Source organism: Rattus norvegicus, chromosome 1 (assembly GCF_036323735.1).
Source record: "Rattus norvegicus strain BN/NHsdMcwi chromosome 1, GRCr8, whole genome shotgun sequence".
Lineage (NCBI taxonomy): Eukaryota > Metazoa > Chordata > Mammalia > Rodentia > Muridae > Rattus > Rattus norvegicus.
The window spans coordinates 96772045-96796664 of NC_086019.1; the positions used below are offsets into that span (position 1 = coordinate 96772045).

General features: G+C 50.9%; 1 protein-coding gene across 1 annotated transcript in view; it reads left to right on the forward strand.

Annotated features, from left to right (window-relative positions):
• The window catches only part of Pepd (peptidase D), a 144574-nt gene that overhangs the window by 98421 nt on the left and 21533 nt on the right, over positions 1 to 24620 (forward strand). Inside the window, exons 10-11 of the mRNA NM_001009641.2 lie at positions 22976 to 23044; positions 24218 to 24295. Coding sequence (NP_001009641.1) covers positions 22976 to 23044; positions 24218 to 24295 — 147 coding nt within the window. The remainder of the gene's footprint in view (positions 1 to 22975; positions 23045 to 24217; positions 24296 to 24620) is intronic.

Sequence of the window (24620 nt, forward strand, 5' to 3'; positions counted from 1 at the left end):
TATAATGTGTATTTAAAAACAAGACATCTGCAAATGCTTCCTTTTGAATACATCCAGAAACAAGAGAAGGTAGCATTTTAATTAAAAATGGATTATTTCAAAAACAGTTTAATCATCCTGTCATCAAAAGATGTAGGCCTTATTAATTAGCTATTGATATGCAGGCCTAAGTTACCAGAAATTTAAATTCTTGGGGGGTTGTCTCTGATAACCTCTCTTGGAAGAATTTTTTCAGATCTATTCTGTGTCTTTTGGATGTCAGCAGGAGAAAGGTCTGGGTCACATGGTTCTGACTCCCCTTTCTTAACCTTACGGACCCCAGTAGACGTCCCCAGACAGGGAAAGATGGGGAACACCATGTGGCAATCCCACCATCCCCACCTGCCTCTGGTCGGCATGAGTTGGTGCCAAGGTCCTGGAAGGCGGCATCTGCCCACAAAATGTATCCCCCCTACCTGAACCTGGCCTGAGGCCCCTCTGACAGGTACAGAATGTGCTGGAAAACACTAGCCCTGCAAGTCCTAAACCCCACTGAACCGTGGCCAGTAACATCCCCTCTTTCACAGAGCTGATCTTTCTGTAGGGGCAGGGTGAACGCAGCCCCCATCCATCATCCTAAGTGGCTAAAGACTTACAGGATGATAAATACTATTTGTGTTGCTCCCTTGGCCTGCTGTGGCTAATCTAATGCTCAGAAGTCACGCAGAGCCATGAGCAGGGGTGACACAACAGGAAGGCTCAGAACAGCTCTTGCCTGTCCACACTCAGCATGCCAGCACATTGCTACCACACAGCCCCATTCAGGGTGGAAAGAAGCCCCTCCCAGGACTCACCAGGGTCTGGCCCTGTACATCAGCCTCCCTTCCCTGAGGTCCTGGGTCTGTCTTGGGCTTTAGAGGTCCCAGGTACTTTAAGGAATTTCTCAAGGGAGACACACTTTCACAGGTGTGTGGAAGCTGGCCTTCTTGGCCCTGGCTCTTATTTCCTGAAGGTGACAGGGGACTTGACCTGCTCCTTGCAGGTCCCTCCAAGCTGGCACGGCCTCTTTGATACTCCACTAACCACTGGGCTCCCACTGACTCCGGGGTGACTAGATTCTTATTTTCAGTCCTGTACTTAATAGTGTCTCTGGTGACTCGTGTCTCTGCCTGCCTGCAGGTTAACTGAGGCTGCTTCCCCCTGTGACCCCTTCAGTACTCTTTGCAGAGTTGTGTGGGCTTGGAACCCGGGAGGTAGATCAGAGTGTGGGGGGGCTGCAGAGTGAGAGCTTGGGGTGACGTGTGCAAGACCGTGCCTCAGGAAGGCATTCTTCCAAAACGACGTTTCCTCAGAGAAATAACTCACAGGTTTTCACATTTATAAAATATTCTAGATAATAAGGCTGAGAAAGGAATTGACTGTCTAGAAATAAAGTGTCACTGGAGTCTTTTAAAATGAAACGAACGCCCTAGAGGAGTTCACAAGGCAAACGCTTTCTTCCCTAACAGGGGTGATTTGGGTTTGTTGTCCCACCGCCCCAGCTGGAACTCGGTGTTCCGGTATTTCGGAAACATCTGTCTGCCAGAGGATCTCCGGTTTCATTCCCAAAGAGAAAACACAGAGTTGGGGAGCCCTGAAGGATTCCCCCAGTGGAGTAAACAGCCACTGGGCACTAGTGTGCTTTATAGCCTTGGAACCACAGCCTGATAAGCCCGATGATTGATGCTTTGCCCAGGCCCTGTCTAGTGACCCGATCTCGCGGCGTTGAATAAAGCAGATGCAGCATTGCCAGGCGTGACTCCTGCCAGCACTCTGGGCTGAGGGAGGCACCTGTGCCAAGCCTCGTTAGCAGAGCAAGTCATCCTCGTAAGGATTTGGCTCCTGCTTACACAGAGCTCTCAGCCTCCAGGTTTGCTCAGAGATGACTTCAATCCCTGACATCCCTCAGCTCCGCAGGCCCAAGGATGAAGAGGCCTGTTTGGCCTCTGTCCTCTCTGGCCTACTGTCCCATGCCAGCTGAGCCAGGCAAAGGTGCAGGCTCAGACACTGGGGTGAACTTGGAGTTCATCCCACAGCTGCCAGATGGAAACTTGAGAGCACTGGAAAAGGGTCCAGACCCAACCCTCTCCTGTAGAAGCAAAGCCAGGTTTTTCTTCCACGACACCTCAGAGCAGAGCAGCCCGGCCCTGGCCAGTTGCTTGACATTTTCTCCATTTCAGCCAACTTCACATCCCACATCTACTATTTGCTATTTCCTGGTTTTCTTTAAATTGTTTTCCCTGTCAGTGTGCTGTTTAAAGATCTAGTTTTGTTTATACGTATGTGTGTGTCATGGTTTTGTACACCACATACATGCAGCTGCTCCTGGAGGCCAGGAGAGGGCAGCAGATCCCCTGGACCTAGACTTAGAGGCAGCTGTGAGCCTTGATATGAGAACCATCAGCAGGCTGCACGCCCATCTTCCTTCCCAGCTGCTGTCCAAAGCGGGCGCCCTCCTGCTCTGGGCGCCCTCCTGCTCTGGGCGCCCTCCTGCTCTGGGCGCCCTCCTGCTCTGGGCGCCCTCCTGCTCTGGGCGCCCTCCTGCTCTGGGCGCCCTCCTGCTCTGGGCGCCCTCCTGCTCTGGGCGCCCTCCTGCTCTGGGCGCCCTCCTGCTCTGGGCGCCCTCCTGCTCTGGGCGCCTGTCCCCAGATGGATGCTCAGACCTGGAATTTCCCACCTGAGCCGTATACTATGGGCTTGGAGCTTCTGCCTCCTGTGTGTTGTCACCCGATTGCTGTCATATGTGTCCCATCACTCTGAAAATCATCAAAAAGAATACTGGAGAAAGTCAGTGTGTGCTGTGCCAGCTGCATGGGGAGAGGGTGGTACTTACCCTGCAAGTCCCTGTGAGGACAGGAGACCGTCCTTGCACTCAAGCACAGACAGTTGATGGAGGGGCTGAGTGCACACACAGGCACACACACATACACACATGAGTGTGTAAAGAACTCGTCTTTTAACAAGATAATGAACTGGGTCACTATGCGAGGACAATTTGTGAGAGAAAACAACCGGGTACAGTTATGGTTTGGATCTGAAACTTCACGTTTTAGATGTGCTGCCCCTGGGGATACATCGGTGGGTCTGGCTGAGGGCAGTGGGTAAGTCGAGGCATCCTTGGAAGAGTCTTATCTGCCCCTGGCTCCTGCCTGCTCAGTCTGCTTCCTGGTCCACAGCCATGTGAACAAGCCTCGACCTCAACCTGCCCCCGCTACCACCACCATAGCACACCACCTCCCTTCACTCCACAACAGGCCAAAGCTCTCAGCACATTGTCCAGATTAGCCTACCTCCCTCAGCTGTTTTGTCAGATGTGTGGACACAGCAACATTAAGATGGCTCACTGGGCCCTTCCTCAGAACCTTAGTCCAGTAAACTCAAGGCTGGCTGAGAAAGTAAGTAGGGAAACAGAAGCCAGCACACCCCGCGAAAAGGGAGAGTTTATGTAATTGCAGGGAGAAGATAGAACGGTCTTAAATATGATGCCAAAGGAAAAGGCCATAAAGAAAAAGATCAACACCAGACCAATAAAAATGTAAATGATCTGTCCAGAAATACCGTAAAGAAGATTAAAGAGCGGAGGAGAGAATGTTACATGGATGAGAGGCTGCAACCATCGCCTAGAACCCTCCATATATAAATCCCGTAAGGATCAATAAGAAGATGAACGCCCGCATTTTTCAAAAAAGGAGCAAACCATTCACAAGTGAAGAAATACGAGGACTAAGCACTTCAGAGTCACCAGTTTCTTACTAAAGTACCTGGCGTTCTGACGACCAGAAGCCCAGTCCTGTGAGCAGACAAGGCCCCAAGGTGTGCCGCCGTTGATTGGGACCTGGAGAGTCTTTTCTGAGTGTCCAGGGAACTGTTCACAAGACGCCCTCTGAGACTAAACGCCATACATGGGCTCAGTAACTCCACGGCTAGGAACGGAGACTGTGCCAATGAAAAGGCCGGTGTCCAGGAGCGTCCATCATAACCCAGGTGGACGCCCGACAGCATGCGGCTGGCAGTGTAAATCGTACACTGCGCACTGCCAGCTCCACTATTCACATTGTAACTCAGTCACTCTTCAGACATAGAGCCCAGATATCGTATGTGCTATGCACTATGTGAGGTCAGACTGCAGTGAACAAAACATAAACCCCAGCCCATAGCAGGTGAGGGAGGGAGGATGAATGGTGGATGGATGGGCAGACCAGTGGTAAGTGGGTGGATGTATGATGTGAAGATTAAAGCAGAAATGAGATACCCTTTACCCAGACTCAGGACTGGTTTCCTGGGAATGAGTCATTAGAAATGATCCCTAGAGGGGTTGGGGATTTAGCTCTGTGGTAGAGTGCTTGCCTAGCAAGCGCAAGGCCCTGGGTTCCGTCCCCAGCTCCAAAAAAAAGAAAAAAGGAAAAAAAAAAGAAAATAAATGATCCCTAGAGAAGGCAAGAATCCATACCAAGGATTTCTGAAGGCTCTCTGCACAGACCCTGGGCCATACCCAGTGGCCCAGAGGCAGAGGTCACCTGGCAGTATCAGGAACAAGGAGGAAAACTAAGAAAATGAAAGGAACTAGGATGTGGCGTTGTGCTGGCAGGCGCTGCTGCAGTGTCAGGGAGAGCGTGAAGGCAGAGTTGGGCTGCAAATGTTGGATTTAAGCAGAGGAGCCCTGTGGTATCCTCAAGGAAAGGAGCAGAAGGTGACCAGGAAGGTCACCAGTGACAGGCAAGAGGGGAAGGTGCCTGCAGGGGAGGGGCAGTGACAGGTGGAGAAACAGTCGGTCCTAGGCACGTGGCATTCAGAACGGAACTGGACGGCATAGACATAGGACTCCTGACAAGGAGCAGAGGTTTGACATCCTTGGGTGCTCAGCCAGACCAGGCAGGCTGTTTGTCTGGAGACCTGTCTGGATCAGATTGGCTCCCTGCACAGGTGGGAATTGGAAGGAAAATCAGAGGCTCCACGCAGGTGGCTATCTGGAGAACCTCTTACTCTTTCTCTATTAAAGCTGAACCCACACAGGACCCTGTGACATCATACTTCTACTCCCAGATGTCAGCTTAACAGAGGAGCACGTACAAGGTCCCAAAAGACTAGACGGCTCCTACGGTAGCAGCATTCATAATGGCTGTGATGTGGGAGCGGCCGGAAGACCCACAGCTAGAGTGGAAAAATACACTGGGCTCCACTCAGCCAGAGACCTGACCGAGATGGTTGTTTTTAAAGATGTATTTATTTTATCTTATGTGTTTGAGTGTTTTGCCAGCATGTATGTATGTGTGCCACATGTGTGCCTGGTGACCATGGAGGCTGGAAGATCCTCTGGGACAGGAATTCAGGGATGGTTGTGAGCTACCTTGTGTGTAGCTAGGAACGAAAACCAGATCCTGTGCAAGAGCAGTCAGTGCTCTTAACCACTGAGCCATCTCTCTGTCTGGCCCCAGTGATTATTCTTTTAAATGTGTGCCCGTGTGTGTGTGTGTGTGTGTGTGTGTGTGTGTGTGTGTGTGTGTGTTCGTTCATAGAATGTGTAATAGCATGCATGCCTACGTGTGAATATGGCTCTACATATACAATGGCTCAGGTGTTTAGGTCAAACAAAGGACAACCTTGAATATCATTCCTAGCTGTGTTGATACAGAGTCTCTTTGTGGCTTTTGGATGTACACACTAGGCTCCCTGGCCCTTGGGTTTCCTGGGGTTCTTTCTCCACATCGTCTCCCTGAAGGAGTGCAGGGATCATGCATACTTCTGGGTTTTTTTGTTTTTTGTTTTGTTTTGTTTTGTTTTTTTGTGGGTTCTGGGAATTCTAACCCAGGTCTTCACGTATGGATGGCAAGGAATTTTACCTGCTGAGCCATGTCTCCAGCCCTCTAGTGGTTAATCTCAACTGTCAGCTTAGATGAATTAAGAAAGCTGCAGATTAGTGAAGCCCACCTCTCGGTATGTCTGTGATGGCGTGACTAGAAACAGTCAGATCACCAGGGCTCCAGCCTCTTGATGGTGTCATTGTGTTGCTTTTGCTGGGAGGCATTGAGAGATGGGAGTTGGGCCGACATAGAGGAAGTACTCACTGGGGCCAGGTCACTCGGGGTCTGCTTGGGACAGCCTCTTGCCCTGGCCTCTTCCTGTGTGCTCTTTCTCTTTGCTTGTCCACACTTTAAAGGCTCCCGAGCCCTACCTGCCAACCTCCACCATGATGTTCTGCCCGGGTCATGGGACCAAGCAACCAAAATAAACCCTTCAGCACTTACAGTGCTGGTGTCCCGTGGCTAAGTTCCAGTGATTCCAAAGCTACAGTAAAATGCAGGCGTGACAGGACAGACAAGAGCTCCCGCCACCCACACACCTCACGCTCAGGATGCTGGGTGGCAAGAGACGCCAGACGCTGAGGAGAGCGTGCCACCTGAGCCTACTTTCAGCAAGCTCAGAAACCAGCAAACCCAGTCTGCAGTGTCAGGAGTCAGACCGCGCGTGGGCAGGACCGGCCGACGAGGGGAAGGGGCACTTACGTGGTGCTAGTTCATTATGCTGCCTCCGTAGGATCTGAATCCCGCTACGTGGATGTCATATTTCAGTAAAACACTTGACAGCTAATTATATTTTTAAACCTGCGTTTATGCATCTTAAAAATGCCTAGAAGGATGCTCAAAATATTTAATAGAGGTTATCACTGGCTGATAATATTGTGTGTGTGTTGAGTCTCACTATGAAGCTTTTGTGAGCCTGAGCTCTCTGTGTAGACCAGGCTGGCCTCAAACTCACAGAGCTCTGCCTGCCTCAGCCTCCTGAGTGCTGGGAGTAAAGGCGTGTGCTGCCATGCCAAACAATGTATTCAAATTTTTAACAAGGTTTACTTTAGTTTAAGAGTATGGGCATTTTGACTGCATGTATTGCAAGTGGACCACATGCATGAAGGCCAGAAGAAGGCTTCAGGTACCCCTGGAACTGGAGTTACAGATGCGAGTTGACACATGGGTGCTGGGAACTGAACCCACATTTTCTGGAAGAGCAAGTGCTCCTAACCACTGAGCCATCTCTTCAACTCCCACTGTGCATAATTTGTCTAAAAGTTAAGAATGTCTTAAGAAGTTCTAAGATAATGTGTGTGTGTGTGTGTGTGTGTGTGTGTATGAGAGAGAGAGAGAGAGAGAGAGAGAGAGAGAGAGAGAGAGAGAGAGAGAGAGAGGAGAATTTTAGTAGTGTACTGCAGCCAGGGCTTTGACAAATTAAAGCAACCCGTTGAGCTCAGTTTGGCATATTTTTTTTTCTTCTTCCAATAACTGATACGGACAAAGTCAGAAACTCAGCTTAATCAAGCATGTCGAGAATAAAGGGGATGATTTGTTAATTGAATGTCATGTTATGTCCTCGGTTATGCTTAGTAGAAGATAGGCAATTTAGAATTCCCAATTATCCAATTAAAATGCTAATTATCCCGTACCTTGATAAGGCCTTTCCAATTGAGGGGAGTTGCTACACAGTCACCGTTCACCTTCCTGCCTTCCGCCATGACCACTGCAGACTCCGAGACTGCCCTTGCCTCTGGTTAGTGAGTCTGGTCCTCTGGGGTTCCCACATCCCAGCATCCTTTCTCCGAGTACCAGCTGCTACTTTGCACCAGCCACCTGGTGTCTCTTCCCCCCCTAGACTGGGTGGAGCCGTAAGTCCTCGAAGACCCTGAGCACAGATGTAGAGGGTGTCATCATAACACCTTCTGCCACCAGGATTTATGCAACACAAAGTCCTTCCCTGCATGAGCTCATTCAGTCTTCCCAGGAAGGGTCTGCAGAAGGTGCCATCCCAACCCGCACATCTGACAGGTCTGAGGCTTTGAAAGCATTCAAATCTGAAACTCTGCAGACACCAAACCGGAACCCACTGGCCTCTATTCTTCCAGGATAGGACCTTAGATTGCAAGTATCAGGGTTAATCTTCACTAATATCTTGACTGGAGTTAGGATCACACAGGGTGTATCCGTGAGGGTTTCACCAGAAACAGTTATCCAAGGGAAGAAGTCCCATCCTGAGTGCGGACAGCACTGTTCCATGGGCTGGAGTTCTAGATGGAAAGGAGAAAAAGGCCAGCCCAATGCTAAGATTGCCCCATTTGTGAATGAGCTAGCTCTCAGCCCTGCCGCCACCATGATGAACTGCACCCTCACATCTGAGGCAAAATAAGGCCTTCCTTCCTACTGCTGCTGCTTATTGGGTGTTTGGTCACAGTAGCAAGAAAAGTGGCCAATGCCCAGAGCTAGCATACCCATCAGGAGCAGAGAAGTTAGGACAATGGCTGAGGTCTATTCAAGCCCAAGACGGATGCCCTACCCATAGCCTGTGGTAAGATTGGCAGGACCTTTGTGAAGTTGAGCTAGGAAGGCATTTCCATAGTCCTCTTGACAAGTACTGGGGGCTTGGGGGTTGGTGGGAGGAAGGATTATGGAGCTTTGGGGAGCCCCAAGATACAGAAGAGGTTGCTAAAGGCCGAGATACCACCACTGTCATTGCAGCCACATCAGTGCAGCGTGTGCTGTGATGCTGCCAGGCCCTCTCCTAGTTAGTACTGGTTTCACTAATAATGCGTTGCTGACTTTCGCCTAAGGCTTTACACCAGACCCTTCTTGGCAACATACTGTGAATTCCACTTGATCATTAAAACATACACAGAACCTAGGATGCGCAAGGCCCTGGGTTCGGTCCCCAGCTCCGGAAAAAAAAAAAAAAAAAAAACATACACAGAGCCCTGGTGGAGGCCAATCTGTCCCTAGCCTTCTCTGGGTCTGTCCTCATCTGGAGTCTGGAGGCAGAGGAGACCTAGGGCAGTACCCCAGTTCACTTGTCCCAGTGTCTGTCCTACAAAAGACCACAGAAAATGTGTGCTGAGGAGCTGGAACCTGTAGGCAGTGGCCACAAGGAGGTAGAGCCTTCTGATGACCCTTGCTCACCTCAGAAGAAAGGAGCACAGGGCTGCTTCCACTGTCCCACAGGGAAGAGGTTTCCCTTCTGCAGACATACTGTGACCTAATGTCCCATACAAACAACTCAGAAGGAATGTGTTTGGATTCACAGTTCAGTCCACGGTGACAGCAGCATGTGGAAGAGTTTCTTCTTCAATTCTGAGCTGTAGTAGAACCACTGTAAGCTTACAAATATATAAGATTCAGACTATGCTTATTTTATTTGGCTTTGACAACTATTGGGGGTTAACCCCTAATCTACCGTCCTGACTGCTGGCCTGACTTCCTCTCCAGCGGTGTACCCCAGATACTTGCTGGTTCTGGCCGTGTGCTCATTTACCCTCCATCTCCCCTCATGGTGGCTTCCTCCTCTCTTCTTGTTCTTCCTCCTCTCCACCTCATTTCTCCTCTTGCCTTTCTCTTCTCCACCCACAACCAGAAAACCTAAATCCCACCTACCTTTAATCCCTCCAGTAATTGGCTATAGTCAATTTTATTTAACCAGTATTTTTAAATCAAAAAACCAAGGTTTGCACAACAAAAGAGTGAAAATGTAAATATTTACTCCTGAGCCTAGGCTTTCCCTTCATGTATAAAACTTAACATTAGAAATGTAACAACAGACCAAACCTCAACCCTGGTTGCCTGGGACCCACCCATGGGGTAGGCCCAGCCACCGTCAGGAAGGGCTGTTTTTCCCACAGCAGACCCTCCCTGGCACACACCATCCAGTTTCCTAAACGATCCTGAATGAGGTTAACTGACAGTGAAGATTGGCCACACACATTTCAGCTCCTTGAAGCTGCTGCTTACACGTGAGGAAACAGGAAACACTCCGGTGTCTTTTGAGATGCATCTTAAGGCTCTTCTGTGATGGACTGACTGTGTCTCTCAGACTCTGAAAAGGTCTCCCCTTCTTACATGAAAAGGGCTTCATTTAGTATAACACATTTGTATGTAAAGCCTTTCTTACTTTGAACACACCATAGCCAATATATAATATAAATATGAATTAAAAGTTAGTAACTTGGGTTGGGGAGCCAGCTTAGGGCAAAGTGTTTGCCACTCAAACCCGATGAGCTAAGTTTGACCCCTGAAATCCCTTTAAAGGTAGGAAGAGAACCCATAAAGTTGCCCTGACTTCCACATACACACATTAGAGCACTGCCCCGTCATATACACAGTAATAAAAATAAAGTGTGTTAAAGATGAAGCAGCCAAGCCCGGGGGCCTGACGAATATTCCAGGGACCCACAGAAGAGAACCGACTCCTGCAAGCTGTCCACACACAGAGTGAATGAGTAAATGTTTTAAGATGTTAAATAACTTGGTGCTGACACAGACACAACACCATTGTTACACACACACACACACACACACACACACACACACACACACACACAATATAAAACATGACACCTCACATTTCCCTCTCTTCCCTGGGACTCTTGGATCAACCCTACCAGAGGCCATCATGAAGGGTCAGGAAGCCCTTCCGTGAGCATAAGTCCTGGGGCTGTGTGAAGCCACACATTGCCTCCTCCGTGTATGTTGGCCTGTATGGGTGTGGGAGTGGGGGTTGCTGTGGCAACACTGATGCAGGAATGGGTGTGGGTCTGTGCAGGTTTTCTTTGGTTCTTGGGAAATGGCCAAGGCCAAGGGATTTCAGGGGTCAAACTTAGCTCATCGGGTTTGAGTGGCAAACACTTTGCCCTAAGCTGGCTCAGGCATGGTGGTGCATATCTTTAATCCCTGCTCTCCAGAATCGGTGAGTTCAAGGCCAGCCTGATTCACATAGCAAGCAAGTTCCGGGTCAGTCGGGGCTGTATAGCAAGACTGTATGCACATGTCCAGGTCTGTTTCTCAAAGCCCAGTGTTAGATGGCCACAGACTTTCCATTTCTCACAGGAGAGGGATCTACCCTGTGAGCTCCCCCTAATACTTGGGGTGGGAGACTCCTCAGGCCACACACTTTTGCCTCTACCCAGCTTTACAGCCATTGTCCAGAGCATTCACTCTCCTAGCCCTTCTGCGTGGCCTTGTGGCCTGCATCTCCCCTGCTATCTTCCCTCCATGTGCCTGCTCATGCCATTCTCCAAGTCTTGATGTTCATCAAAGACCAGCCTGGGGGATGGTGTAGCCAGAGATATCTCCTTAAGCTGCCTCTGCTGACCTCCAAGGCCCCAGCCTCAAGAGCTGCCAGTCTGGGTTTAAAAACAAGCTCGGCTGACTTTCGCTGTGAAAAGCTCTCAGGGAGAACTTTCCCTCGGGATGGAGACCCTCCAACTTTAAAGACCAGACCGAGACACCACTGGATGCAATCAGCAAGAGGATTTGGTTTATAGTCGGGATACACAGGCACAGGCACCTGCGGGCGCTTCAGTCACTCGGGGGACTGGCGCACCCCACGGAACCAAGGATGGGCTTTTATAGGATTTTGGGGAGCAGAAGCAAGCATACAGAAGCAGATGCATGGTTACAGGGATATAATTGGTGGATTCTAATATGGCAAGGGTTTAGCCCGGGGGCAAGTTTCCTAGCTACCTTCCTGAAACATAACGGGCTGACTCGGCCCCCCAAGGGTTCAGCCCGGGGGCAAGTTTCTTAGCTACCTTCTTGGAACATAACGACTGACTCGGCCCCCCACCAGGGTGTGGGACCTCTCCTGGGGCTTTTTTTCATTGTCAGGTGCTCAACCGAAGTCGTCCTGTTGCCAAGCCTTCAACCAAACATATCTTGCTTGGCAGCCGCTGTGTACTCAGTGTTCTAACCTTTCCCTGAACCAGTCATCTTAAGTACAGCCTTGCAAAATGGCGTTACTGCTGCTAAGCTGGGGTCTTTCATTCCCCCATTTTTTTGCTAACTTTGAGTGAAATCTTTCACTCGACTTGGTCAAGAAATTTCTGTCTGGTGGGGGCTTATTCCCCCACTGACTCTAGGCCACAAAAGGGCTAGGAGGAGCCACGTAGGAGTTTTAACTTTAAGGGGTTTGGAATGCGCTGAACTCTCCATGTCTGGGGTGTAGTGTTGTGATTAGTCAATTCCTCAGACCGGACTGCCTTGACGTGTGGTGTGTGGATCTAAGCCGAGACTCCGTCTACCTTTAGGGCGGTCGGGGTAGTCAGGAGGACGGTGTAGGGTCCTTTTCACCGTGGCTCGAGATTCTTGGTCTGGTGTCTGTGCACCCACACGGTGTCTCCAATCTGGAACGGGTGTGGCACCACCGGATGCTCAAGCTTGTCCTGGTAAGCAGCGGCCAAAGGTCTCCAGACGTCTCTCTGCACAATCTGTAGGGCCTGTAAATGGGCCCTCAGAGAAGGGCTGTCAGCAAAATCAGCAATGTTTGAATCAAAGAAATGGACAAATGTGGTGTTCCATATATTATTTTAAAAGGAGTTAGACCATGGGGGCCCGGGGTATTCCGGGCCCGATATAGAACTAGGGGAAGGAGGGCCACCCAATCCTTTGAGCCAGTTGTAAGCGTTAGTTTGGATAAAGTCTCCTTAATTGTTCTATTTATGTGTTCTACCTGACCTGAACTCTGGGGTCTATAGGCACAATGTAATTTTTAATCAATCCCCAGCAATTTGGCCACCAACTGACTTACTTGGGAGACGAAAGCGGGCCCGTTGTCCGACCCCAACGCTTGAGGCATGTCATACCTGGGAAAGATTTTCTCGAGGAGCTTCTTGGTGACCATTTTTGTAGTCTCGTGTTTCGTGGGGAAGGCTTTGACCCATCCTGAGAAGGTGTCTACAAACACTAGGAGATACTTGTATCCATATATACCTGGTTTAATTTCAGTAAAATCAATTTCTCAATGGATGTCGGGACGGTGTCCCCTAGGACGAACTCCTTGTCTAATCATGGTCCTTTCCGGGTTAACCTGAGCGCACGCTTTGTAACTCTCAGTCACCTTTTGTATCGCTTTGTCCCGATTTAAAAAACACAGATTTATCTCTTCCCGATCTAGTAAGGTTTTCATCTTCTTAAACCCCAAATGGGTTAATTTATGTAAAAAGGAGATCAATTCAAAAGTCCTTTGTAGACCCACTGTTTTAGTTGAGGGTGGTAGATGGCCCCCATTTTTTCTAGGAGCTCTATGTCCTCATGGGCATAAACCCAACTGGTTTGTCCCACTGGTGGGGGCGTGGGTTGGTCTGGACTATTTAAGGGCAAGATTTGTTTGTTCATGGCCGCTTCTCGCGCCGTGGCATCGGCCAGCCGGTTTCTTCGTGCCTCTGGGTTGTGCCCTTTCTGGTGTCCTGGACAATGTATAATACTCAGTCTTTTGGGCAAGAATAGGGCTTCTAAGAGGGCCAGAATTTTAGCCTTATTTTTAATATCTTTACCCTCAGATGTGAGCAGCTCCCGCCTCCGGTAGATCTCCCCGTGGATGTGTGCCGTGGCAAAGGCATAACGGCTGTCTGTATATATATTTAGCCTCTTACCTTTTGTCATCTTGAACGCCTGAGTCAAGGCGATGAGTTCAGCCCGTTGTGCGGAGGTACCAGCAGGCAGGGCTTTCGCCCAAATCACTTTGTCCTCCGTAGTGACCGCAGCTCCAGCCTTTCACTCTCCCTCTGCCAAGAAGCTGTTGTCATCCGTGTACCATGTGTGGTCAGCATTCTGAAGAGGCTGGTCCGATAGGTCCGGCCTGGTTCCATGTACTTCTGCGAGGATTTGTAGGCAGTCATGCTGTTTTGCCTCCTCTGGTAGAGGAAGCAAGGTGGCAGGATTGAGGGCGACTACGGGCCCAAACTGAACCCGTTCTGCATCCAGTAACAAGGCTTGGTGCGAGAATTAGAGAGCCAGCGGTCTGGGGGCTGCTTTACCAAGGCCTCCACTGCGTGGGGTGTTAGGATGGTGAGTGGCTGTCCCAAAGTCAATTTTCCAGTGTCCTTGATCAGGACAGCAATAGCAGCCACCATCCTTAGGCACGGTGGCCAGCCGGAGGCCACAGGGTCCAATTTCTTAGACAGGTAGGCCACAGGGCGTTTCCAGGGTCCCAACCTTTGTTTTAGGACCCCTTTAGCATACCCCTATTTCTCATCGATGAACAGTTCAAAAGGTTTGCAGGAGTATGAGGGTGGGATGTTGAACCCTAAAGTCAGGAGCAAATTGTAAGGGTTTGGAACAGTCAGATGAATATCTTCTATCCTCTTGTTGACCTTTCTCAAGTCTTGTACTGGCCTATAATCTCCAGTGCCAGGTTTCTTACAGGCAGAAGAGGCGTATTCTAAGGCGACCGGCAGGGGATTAGGATGCCTTGATCTAGAAGCCTCGTAATGTGAGGCCTTATACCTTGATAAGCTTCATGTGACAGGGGGTATTGTTTTATGGAGACTGGAGTTGTAATTAAGGGGGGCTGTTGGAGCGCCAACCCCATCCCACCAGTCTCTGTCCAAGCCAGTGTCCTGTCCCGGTTCATAGGGTTAGAACTTGAAGGGGAGTTCCGTGGGGGCCAGTTATTTGGGCCCCTCCTTCCTCAAAATGAATTTGTGCTTTTAGTTTGGTGAGCAGGTCACGGCCCAGCAGAGGGTACGGGCAGTCCGGAACATGTAAGAAGGAATGGGTCACCTTACCGGTAGCCAGCTGAGCCCGGCGGTCCGTAGTCCATCGGTATTGTTTCTCACCAGTAGCTCTTTGTACCCAGGCCGTCCGGTCCTGAAGCTCGGGTGAGGACTGAATGCTGGGCTCCTGTGTCTACCAGGAAAGTAACCGGCTGCCCCCCAACTTTAAGCGTTACCCTGGGCTCAGGGGGGGGGGCTCCTGGCCCTGACCTCCCTAATCTTTATCTAGAGCCAAGAGGGAGGTTCGTGGTCGAGGCTTTCGGGGTCCGCCAGGCTTCTTGGGGCACTCTCTGGCCCAGTGCCCTTTCTCTTTGTAATAGGCACATTGATCTTTATCCAGCTTCAGCCCCTTTCGAGCTCCCCCCTATCTCCCTTCTTTTCTTGGCCCTGAACTACGGCGGCCAAGATTCGACTCAATTCTCTCTCTTATTAAAAATCTTTTCAGCTTCTTTAAGTAAATTCTGTAATGTATAGCCCTGCAAATTTTCTAACCTCTGTAACTTAGTCCTGATATCTGGAGCAGCCTGCCAGATGAAGGACATAGAGACACTCATCATTTGTCCTGGGTCATCTGGGTCATAGGGAGTGTACATACGGTAGGCCTCCTTAAGTCTCTCTAGAAAGGCGGAGGGAGTTTCCCCTGCTTCCTGTAATACCTGTTTTACCTGAGCCAAATTAGTAGGGCGTCGTATAGCCCCTCGGAGACCCGCTAGAAGCAACTGGCGATAAAGGCGTAGGTGTCCCTTACCTTCAGCTGTATTAAAATTCCAGTTTGGTCTCTTAAGTGGGAATGCAGCATCAATTTTTTTTCAGGCAGCTGGGTGGGACGCCCATCATCTCCCAGAACATGCTTTCTGGCCTCTAGGAACACTCTTTGTTTTTTTTCTGAGGTTAAGAGGGCCTGTAAGAGCTGTTGGCAGTCATCCCAAGTAGGCTGGTGGGTAAGTAAAACAGATTCTATTAGGTCGGTGAGTGCCACCGGATCTTTGGAGAAAGAAGGGTTGTGTTGTTTCCAATTGTAAATGTCAGCTGCTGAAAACGGCCAGTATTGGGTCTGGCCACTGGTTCCCTGTCTAAGTGGGAAAGCCTGGGAGGTTGTATCTGGCATCACCTCGCGCTTATTGCGCAATCTCCCTGCGACAGGGGAGAAACCCTTATCAGACTGTGGCCCGGCAACTGATCTGGCCGGCGGCTCTGCCTCCTCCGTTTTAGCCGGGCCTGTCAGAGAGAAGATCTATGAGAGGGGAGTTTGGGTCTGCCGGGAGGACAGGTTTCTTAGAAGGCTCTGATTTCACAAAGGTAGAGAGAGGAAGACGTGGCCGGCAGACCGGGCGGGGCCGAGGGGACAGGCTGGGGGTTGAGGGGAGGCCAATTCGGGTCCACGAAGGGTTCCGCCCAGGAGGGGGGGTTTAAGGCGAGACTCTCTCAAGTGATAATATAAGGAACCTGGTCAGGATGTCCGTGGACGACCCGATCTTTAACCTGTAAAATAATGATCTTATTAAATGTGTCATTCACTGGCCATCCCGCTCCGAAAGTGGGCCACTCGGATGTGTAGAGAGTCTGCCCTTTTCCTTTTTTTTTTTTAACCTCGACGGACTGGTTGTGTGCCCGGTCGTGGACGTCTTTCTAATGATCAAGAGTGAGACTTAGGGGCGTTGTTAGGGACTGTCCCATGTTAGTTCTAAGGAAGATTAGAACACAGAGAAAACAAACAACACCAACAGTCAAACAAACAACAGACAGGCGTGCTGCACGGCTTTGGTACCAAACTGAAAGCAAAAAGTCAGATGGAGGTGGCAAAGGTCCGGGGCCCTCTGAAAGCCAAAAATACAGACAGAGGTGCCGTTAGTCCGGATCTTTCTCCTCTCCCAGATTGGGCCCCGAAAAGTCGGGCCCCTAACACCCTTGGAACGTCTTCCAGGGCTGCGGGGCGAGAAGTCCGAGCTCGTCAGCTCCTTCTTCGTCCCGCCCAAATTCCAAACAACCTGGCTGAGCGCTCACAGAACAGACCTGGCTGAGCGCTCACAGAACAGACAGAATAAGGCAGAACGAGACAGAATCAGACAGACGCCGGCCGGCTTACCTCCCAGTGGGTGGTCGGTGGTCCCTGGGTGGAGGATCTCCTTTCCCGGCCAACGCACCAAATGAAAAGCTCTCAGGGAGAACTTTCCCTCGGGATGGAGACCCTCCAACTTTAAAGACCAGACCGAGACACCACTGGATGCAATCAGCAAGAGGATTTGGTTTATAGTCGGGATACACAGGCACAGGCACCTGCGGGCGCTTCAGTCACTCGGGGGACTGGCGCACCCCACGGAACCAAGGATGGGCTTTTATAGGATTTTGGGGAGCAGAAGCAAGCATACAGAAGCAGATGCATGGTTACAGGGATATAATTGGTGGATTCTAATATGGCAAGGGTTTAGCCCGGGGGCAAGTTTCCTAGCTACCTTCCTGAAACATAACGGGCTGACTCGGCCCCCCAAGGGTTCAGCCCGGGGGCAAGTTTCTTAGCTACCTTCTTGGAACATAACGACTGACTCGGCCCCCCACCAGGGTGTGGGACCTCTCCTGGGGCTTTTTTTCATTGTCAGGTGCTCAACCGAAGTCGTCCTGTTGCCAAGCCTTCAACCAAACATATCTTGCTTGGCAGCCGCTGTGTACTCAGTGTTCTAACCTTTCCCTGAACCAGTCATCTTAAGTAAAACGCCTTGCAAAATGGCGTTACTGCTGCTAAGCTGGGGTCTTTCAGCTGCTAGGCCGCGCCTTCTGCTGTTCTCTTAGTCAACTGGTGCATTTTCCAGGACTGCTTCTCCTCTCCGAGAACCAGAGCAGGACCACAGGCCCAGGCGCACTCCCAAGGCCAGAGAGGCAGGCCCAGAATGCTCTCCCCGGGGACACAGTCTATACAGACACAGGCCTGGGCATTTGCTGGATTTTGCCCCATTAGTCATCTCCAGACACTGACAAATGGCCCTGAGTCCATTCTGTCACCGCAGTGACTCCATCCACCTTGTGATTCACTGCACAGATTCTCCCAGGTTACCTTAGGTTCTCATTTATGCCTGGATACAGTGCAAGTCTTAGCTGAGGCTGGCTTGGGGAAAAATTATGGCAAGGCTATTGGAGGAATGGCCAAGCAGACAAGAGCCTCAGGAGCCCAGGCGGTAGGGGTGGGTGGGCAGTAGGGACGGGTGGGTAGCTGGGACATTGGCAGCCCCTTTGCAGTCAGAAAGCCCTTTGGTCGGCACCCTAGTGCCTAGTCAGGATGCCTGTCTTAGTCACTGTCCTACTGCTCTCCTAAGAGAGAGCATTTGGTTGGGGCTCACTTGCCCTTTTAGTCTGTTAATCGCGGGAAGCATGGTGGTGAAGGCAGGCCCTGGAGCAGTAGCTGAGAGTCCAAACTGATCTGTAGGCAGAGTGAGAGTCTGGGCCTGGCCTGGGCTTTGGAACCTCAAAGTCCCGCTCTCCCACCACCACCAAGAGTGACACACTTCCCCCAACAAGGCCACACTTCCTAATCCTTCTCAAACAGTGCCACTCCCTGTGACGAAGCATTCAAATCTGTGAGCCTGTGGGGGACATTCCCACTCAAACCTGCACGGTGCCCCATTCTTGATGCCTCCAGGAGAGCCAGAGGAAACAGGATTAGCAGCGGAATCCAGCACCATCCCTGTTGTGTGTGCAAATCACAGATTTACAGGTTTCCCCATGACTGTTGTACTGTCTGTCATCCTCTAGTGGGAAGACTGGTCACTTCCAGTTCTTTCCATTCTGTCCATTTGGTTGTTTGTTTTTTTTTTTTCCCAAAGTTTCTCTGTATAACAGTCCTGGCTGTCCTAGAGTTTGCTTGGCCTTGAACTCACAGAAATCCACCTGCCTCTGCCTCCAGTGCTGGGATTAAAGGCATGTGCTCTATGCTGTCCTTTTAGGTGTGACTTATACCCTATGTGTTTAGGTCTCAGGTATTGTTTTTGAAAATCCTTGGGTTGGGGAAGGTCTCAACCTGCTCTTTGTCATATGTGAAAATTTTGTAGCATTGGTCATTTTGGGTGTGTGAGTTCATAGTGCGCACAGGGCGTGGCAAGTGTGTTAATCCACAGTGGTTGTAGGGGTGTATTATGGGTGTGTGAGTTCATGGTAGTGGGGTTGGGATGTGATGGGAATGTGAGTCTAATGTGGGGGAGGGGGCATGATGTGTGCGTGCCGAGTCCATAATGGGTAAGGCATAGTAAGTCTGTGAGCTCATAGTGGTGGGGTTTAATATATATTTATTGTGTATGAGCATCACAGGTGTGTATATGGCCTATGCCGTGTACTCTCCTGGTATCTAGAGTATGCCGTGTGTAGTATGTATGGTGGGTATGTGTGTGTCATGAGCAGGTGACTGTATATGTGTGATATGTGTATGGTGTGCATATGTGAGAACTGAACTGTGGTTTGTCTATGATGTGTGTGATATGTAGGAATGCTGTGTGTGGTACGTATATGATGTGTATAAAAGCCTGTGCTGTGCATGCCTATGTGGTGTATGAGTGTGATGTATGTGATGTGCTGGGTGCCTGAGGGTGACAGATGTATATATAAGGCCTGTGCTGTGACTGGACCTGTAGTCCTTGGCTGGCCCTCTTGAGGCTGTGCAGTTTGGATCCGTGTGCCCTCCTGCTAATGACTCCATCAGAGGCTTGGGTAACCCTGAAGATCATTCCCATTTGAACAGGGAAACGGGGGCAAACGAGCCTGCATTTGAATCCTGAGATACACGTGCCTTGCATAGCCCAGCAGGCATCCAGCTGCTCGCTTTGTTACCTGGTCGCTTCACACCCTGCCTTTGTGTGTGTGTCACCATGCAGGCCCAGCTCAGCGTGTGGACACCCTCACAGATCTAAGCCTCTGCATCTTGTGCACCCACGTTGTACTTCAGCTGAAGCTTCCGTGTGCCCAGGCTGACCGTCTGGCCTGCACACCTTGCTTTCTGCCCCACCTGTTGTGTTTCTTTTTTTTTTTTAAGATTCATTTATTCTATGCATATGAGTACATTGTCCCTGTCTTCAGACACACCAGAAGAGGGCATCAGATCCCATTACAGATGGTTGTGAGCCGCCATGTGGTTGCTGGGAATTGAACTCAGACCTCTGGAAGAGCAGCCAGTGCTCGTAACCACTGAGCCTTTGCTCCAGCCCCATGTGTTGTGTTTCATGCTGCACCTCAGTGTGGGAAGCTGCAAGGTTTCTAGCAGCAGCTCTCCATCAGTTTGCATACTGCACTGCCATAGGGGCAGCTGGCAGCCTATGGCAGATCATGACCATGGGCTTGGACCGTGTGATCAACTGAGCAGTTGCCTTTCCATTACTCAGTGAACTAGACCCTTCCCTGCCTCCCAGTTGACCTCTTTTCCCTGAAGCTTCAGAGAGGCCTTTCTGAAGTGCCCTAGCATATGATATGGGGGTCAGGTTGCTCTGCCCTCTGGCCCATGTTTGCTCATCAGCTCTGTCTGCTGAGCTCAGACCAACCCGCACCGAGCCTTGCATTCTCCATGTGGCAACTATGGCTCGGTTCAAAGCAGTTGCCTCTCAGTACTTACCCCTTACAGACCATGAGCACAGCATATCTCACCAGGCCCCTGCCTCACCCTCGCTTACCTTAGAACTTGGGCACCTTTACCCATCACAGCCCCGGCTAGAAGCCTGCTTCCACCCGTGCGTCCATGTTCTTCTATCAGGAAAAAAAATCCGAATACCAAGTAGTGAAGCCTCAAACGTATAAGGGCTGGATCGTGCATTGGCTGCTTTTCTTATGACTGTGACAGCATAGCTGATTGAAGCAGCCTAATGGAGGAAGGCTAGAGCCCAGTGTGACAGAAAAGATTGCGACAAGAACAGCTCCGGCTGTGGCCTCGGGAGGCATCCTTCTCATCCTGGAGGATCAGCAGGTGGAGAACTGGACTCAGAGTAGGGTGGGCTACCTCAGGCCCACTCCCAGTTAGCCCGTATCCACCAGCAGGCCGTGTTCAAAGGTTCCATGGCCTCCCAAAATACTAGCAGCAGCTAGCAACCAGGTGTCCAGACAGTCATTTAGAACACAGCATGTCGCTGTCCAGTGTGAAGTCCAGCTTTAGGGTGGATGTTCAGCATGGGGTGGGGGGTGATTCTCCTCCCTGGATCTCCTGGTGTGGGACTGTGGTGTCATACATGTGGCTAGAAGATGGCCAATGTTGGGCTGAGGCTTACCGCCGAAAACTGGGTCTTCGTTACCTTTCTGTTAGACACTGCCATAAACCAGGCCTCGCATTGGGTGTTGCTTTTTTTCTTCCACAGAAGCCAAGGATACAAGGAAGGTTGGTTGTCTCTGCTGAGATTAGGCCTCCAGGCTCCACCTGGTAAAATATGTTTGCCGCCTGTTCATGTATGCCAGTGGCATGGCTGTCCCTCTGCCTATCCTTTCTGAAGCCAGACAATCCCAGTAGCACCTGTGGTCATGTCTGGGTCACCTGTCTCCACCCGCCGTGAACATAGCCATGTGACCCCCTGATGTTTGCGGAAGGACCAAGGCTCCGAAAGCTGAGGAGCATTGAAGTTCCATGGGTGCCTTAGAAGCTTGCTGTACAGAGGGGGAGCTATTTTTGAGGCTGCCTGTCAGGGATTTGTAGCGGGAGGCTGACTGCCCAGGGCAGGTAGAGTCCTAGGGGTGAGCTCTCTGGCTAAGGTCCGACTGTTCATGGCTTATATGCTCCCACTGTGACTATGGGACCAGCTAAGGGAAGGAGTGAGTGTCTCCCCACCCTCCCACAGCTCCTCAAATTCTTTGTGTTGGGGAACATTTCACTTGTACGACACCCAATTATCCTAGGAGGTTTTTCAAGGCAAGTCTGAAAGCCGATCGAATCCAGTGGAACCATTTCTGCATAACAACTACTTAATACCCAATCATAACAATTACACATAATTTGTGTTTACGGTGCCTAGAAGATTAAACTCCTCCGCGTAGACACTTTCCAAAAACAGTCTAGAACGTGCAGGGCAGGCAGGGCTGCCTCTGGTACTCTGCAGGTGACAGGAGGCAGGAGAAGTCCTAGGCTTGCTTTTTGGGGCGGGGTTGAGTCAGGAACCAGCAGGGAGAATGTGCTGGGGCCTCTGGGATGGAGTGAAGGCAGCTGCACACCATCATCCCCTTACCAGCTAGGTTCTGCAGAGGCCGGACATGTTGTGTCCTGATGCTGAGGTCCAAGGCCTGAGGTGGGGCATTCTAAAGCTCTGAGCAGTGCAGCCTCCCTAGGATTCAGCTTTCTTTATTTAAAAAAAAAAAAAAAAAGTCAGGCTGGCGGAGCTTGCCTTCAGTCTCAACACTCAGGAGGTAGAGGCAGGGAGATCTCTGTGAGTTCAAGGCCAGCCTGGTTTAGAGTTCCAGACCAGCCAAGACTTCATAGTGAGGAACTGTCAAGGGGAGGGTGATAATTATTTTTATGTATGTATATGAGTGTTTTGCCTGCCTGCCTGCGTGTATGTATGTGTATCACGTGCATGCCTGGCGCCCGTGGAGGTCAGATGAAGGTGTCTGTCTCCTGAAGCGGAAGTTTCAGACAGTTTTGAGCCTTCTAACGTGGATGCTGGATTTACTGTGAAAACAACTTGCTGCCCCATCTGAGCCTTCTCCCCAGCCCTAGCTTTCTTGTGTTTGTTCTTGTTTGGTTGGTTTTGGGTTTTTGAAGACAGGATTTTGACATGTATCCCAAGCTTATTTTGAACTCAAAGCAATCGTCCTGCTTCAGTGTCCCAGGGGCTGGGATTCCAGGTGTCTGCCACTGTGCCCTTCTGATACGACGGGTCTGGTCCATCCTCATGCGGACAGCCTCCTGAGTCTGTCCAGGGGGTCCCAATGTGAGGAGGCAGCTCACCGCCCCTCCCCCAACACACATGTTCTCAGTGCTGAGCCTTCTAGAAGACCGGGCCACTTCTTGGCCTCCTTGTCACTATGCACACTCTAATGATAGCCCACTCTCCCAAAGGCATCCCCCTTGGCACTGGGGTCAGGCCCATCTGTCCTTTCAGCCCTACATGTTAGACCTACATGTTTTAAGGTGTATTTCCTGAAGCCCAGCTCCTCAACTCCCTAGAGATTGCCCTGCCTTGCCCACTCGCACCAGCCCCGCTATCCCATCTGCACAGCCCTCTCTCCGATCACAGATTCACAGGGAGACCCCTGCAGCACCAAGAAGTGCGTCCCTCGTCACAGCTTGTCTCTCAAGGGTCAAGCTCCAATGTGCTTGCCCAGGAGTCCTGACAGTGTAGCTGCCAAGTTCCCCGAGCAAGGGTCTGTGCTCACACTCACTGGAAAGCTCAGCAAATCCATGTAGGGGATCTGCATCCAAAGAGCAAGGCTGTACAGACTCCAGTAACATCCCCGCCATGTCTCTCTCTCTCTCTCTCTCCACAGCCTGTTCCAGCACTATTGTTACTCTAAAGGTGGCATGCGCCACACCTCTTACACCTGTATCTGCTGCAGGTAAGTCTTGGGCCCAGGACTCATGGGAGGACATGCAGTGGGGAGCACTCCTTCCTCTAACCCCTAGCTCAGGGGCACTTGCTCACTCCCATGCCCCAACCAGTGCCTAGAAGTCATCTTGCCCTCTACTCTTGGCACTCTATGCTCCATCACATGTGTGCACCATAGCAAAAGACAAACAGGGTAGCCTACAGGTAGCATGCAGCAAATGGGTGGATTGTAGTAGGGGATAAAACATGAATGGAGCTGTATCAGTAGAGGGACTGTAGTGTTGAGTTCTTTTACAGGAACGCGTGCATGGTGGGAGGCAGATGCTGGGCTCTGCGTAGGTGGGGCACATTGGAGCTGTCACCTGCACATGACAGGATATGCTTTAGTGTGTATATGTTGTAGAACTAACCGTGGCCATAGGGACCGCCATTGGCTCTGACTGCATTGGTGCGGTCTCGGGGCATGCATAGCCGTATGAGCGGCTGGTTGCAAGTGTGATTGTATCTGTACAAACAGATTGCTCGTCTGCCCGAGCCTCTCTCATCACAGGCGTAGGCGGCCTCTGTGTCTGGGCTGGCACAAGCTCTCCTCCCAAGCTCTGCCCTTCCAGCCTGGTCCCTGTGCAGCCTGGACAGAGGCGGGTGCTCTTGCTGATACGAGTGAGCATCCTCGCACATGAATAATACATCCAGGCACCTCAGTCCCTGGAAATGTGCTCCTCTGGTGGATAGCGAGAAAAATCATTATTTCTACTTTTATGATTCCTGAGACTCCCGAATGGAGCCATAAATATTACACCCAGGTGGGTCGGGCCCTCCTCCCCCCCAAGACAGACTTGTAAATTCTTCCTAAAGGGTAGCTCATTAGGGCAGCTACACGGGACAGGGAACAAGGAGCTATTGGCCCCGGATAGGACCAAGATGTTCCAGAGACCGCCAGCACTCTTCCTGTGAAACGTCCCTGCCTTTAGCCCTTCTCCAGGCCCATGGGCCTTTCTCTGATCTTTGCATGTGCTGACTACACCCTCAGCCCAGAAGGCAGCTGTCAGACCCAGGGAGCTGCTCCCAGCTCTCTGTCAGGCAGGGACACCATGTTCCTCTACTCCTGGCTGCGGGCCTGGGCCAGCCTCCGGGGCCTGCTGGGTGACAGTGACCTCCTCACCACCCTCTGTGCTCTTTACAGCGGTGAGAACGCAGCCGTGCTGCACTACGGCCATGCCGGGGCCCCCAATGACCGGACGATCAAGGATGGAGATATTTGGTAAGTGTGGCTGAGCTGCTGTCACCCCACTGTGTGTGTGAATAGCCAGGACAAAGGTAGACGCTCCACACTGGGTCAGCCAGAGGCCTCTGAGCCCCTGTCCCAAGAGGCTTAGCTCCAGCAAAGCCTTGGGCCTGTGTTCAGCCCAGGCTTCTCTACTGTAGCTGTCAGCCTGAAGGCTGACTTCTTCAGGCCTAATACCTGCACCCTGTAAGTAAACAGTTGCCTGTAGAGTGGGAGTGGGAAGGGGAGCTTTTTTTTTTAAAAAACTATCTCCCAGCTTCTTCTAGGCTGTCCTTTCCAACCATTAAGTTTCCCGTGTTTG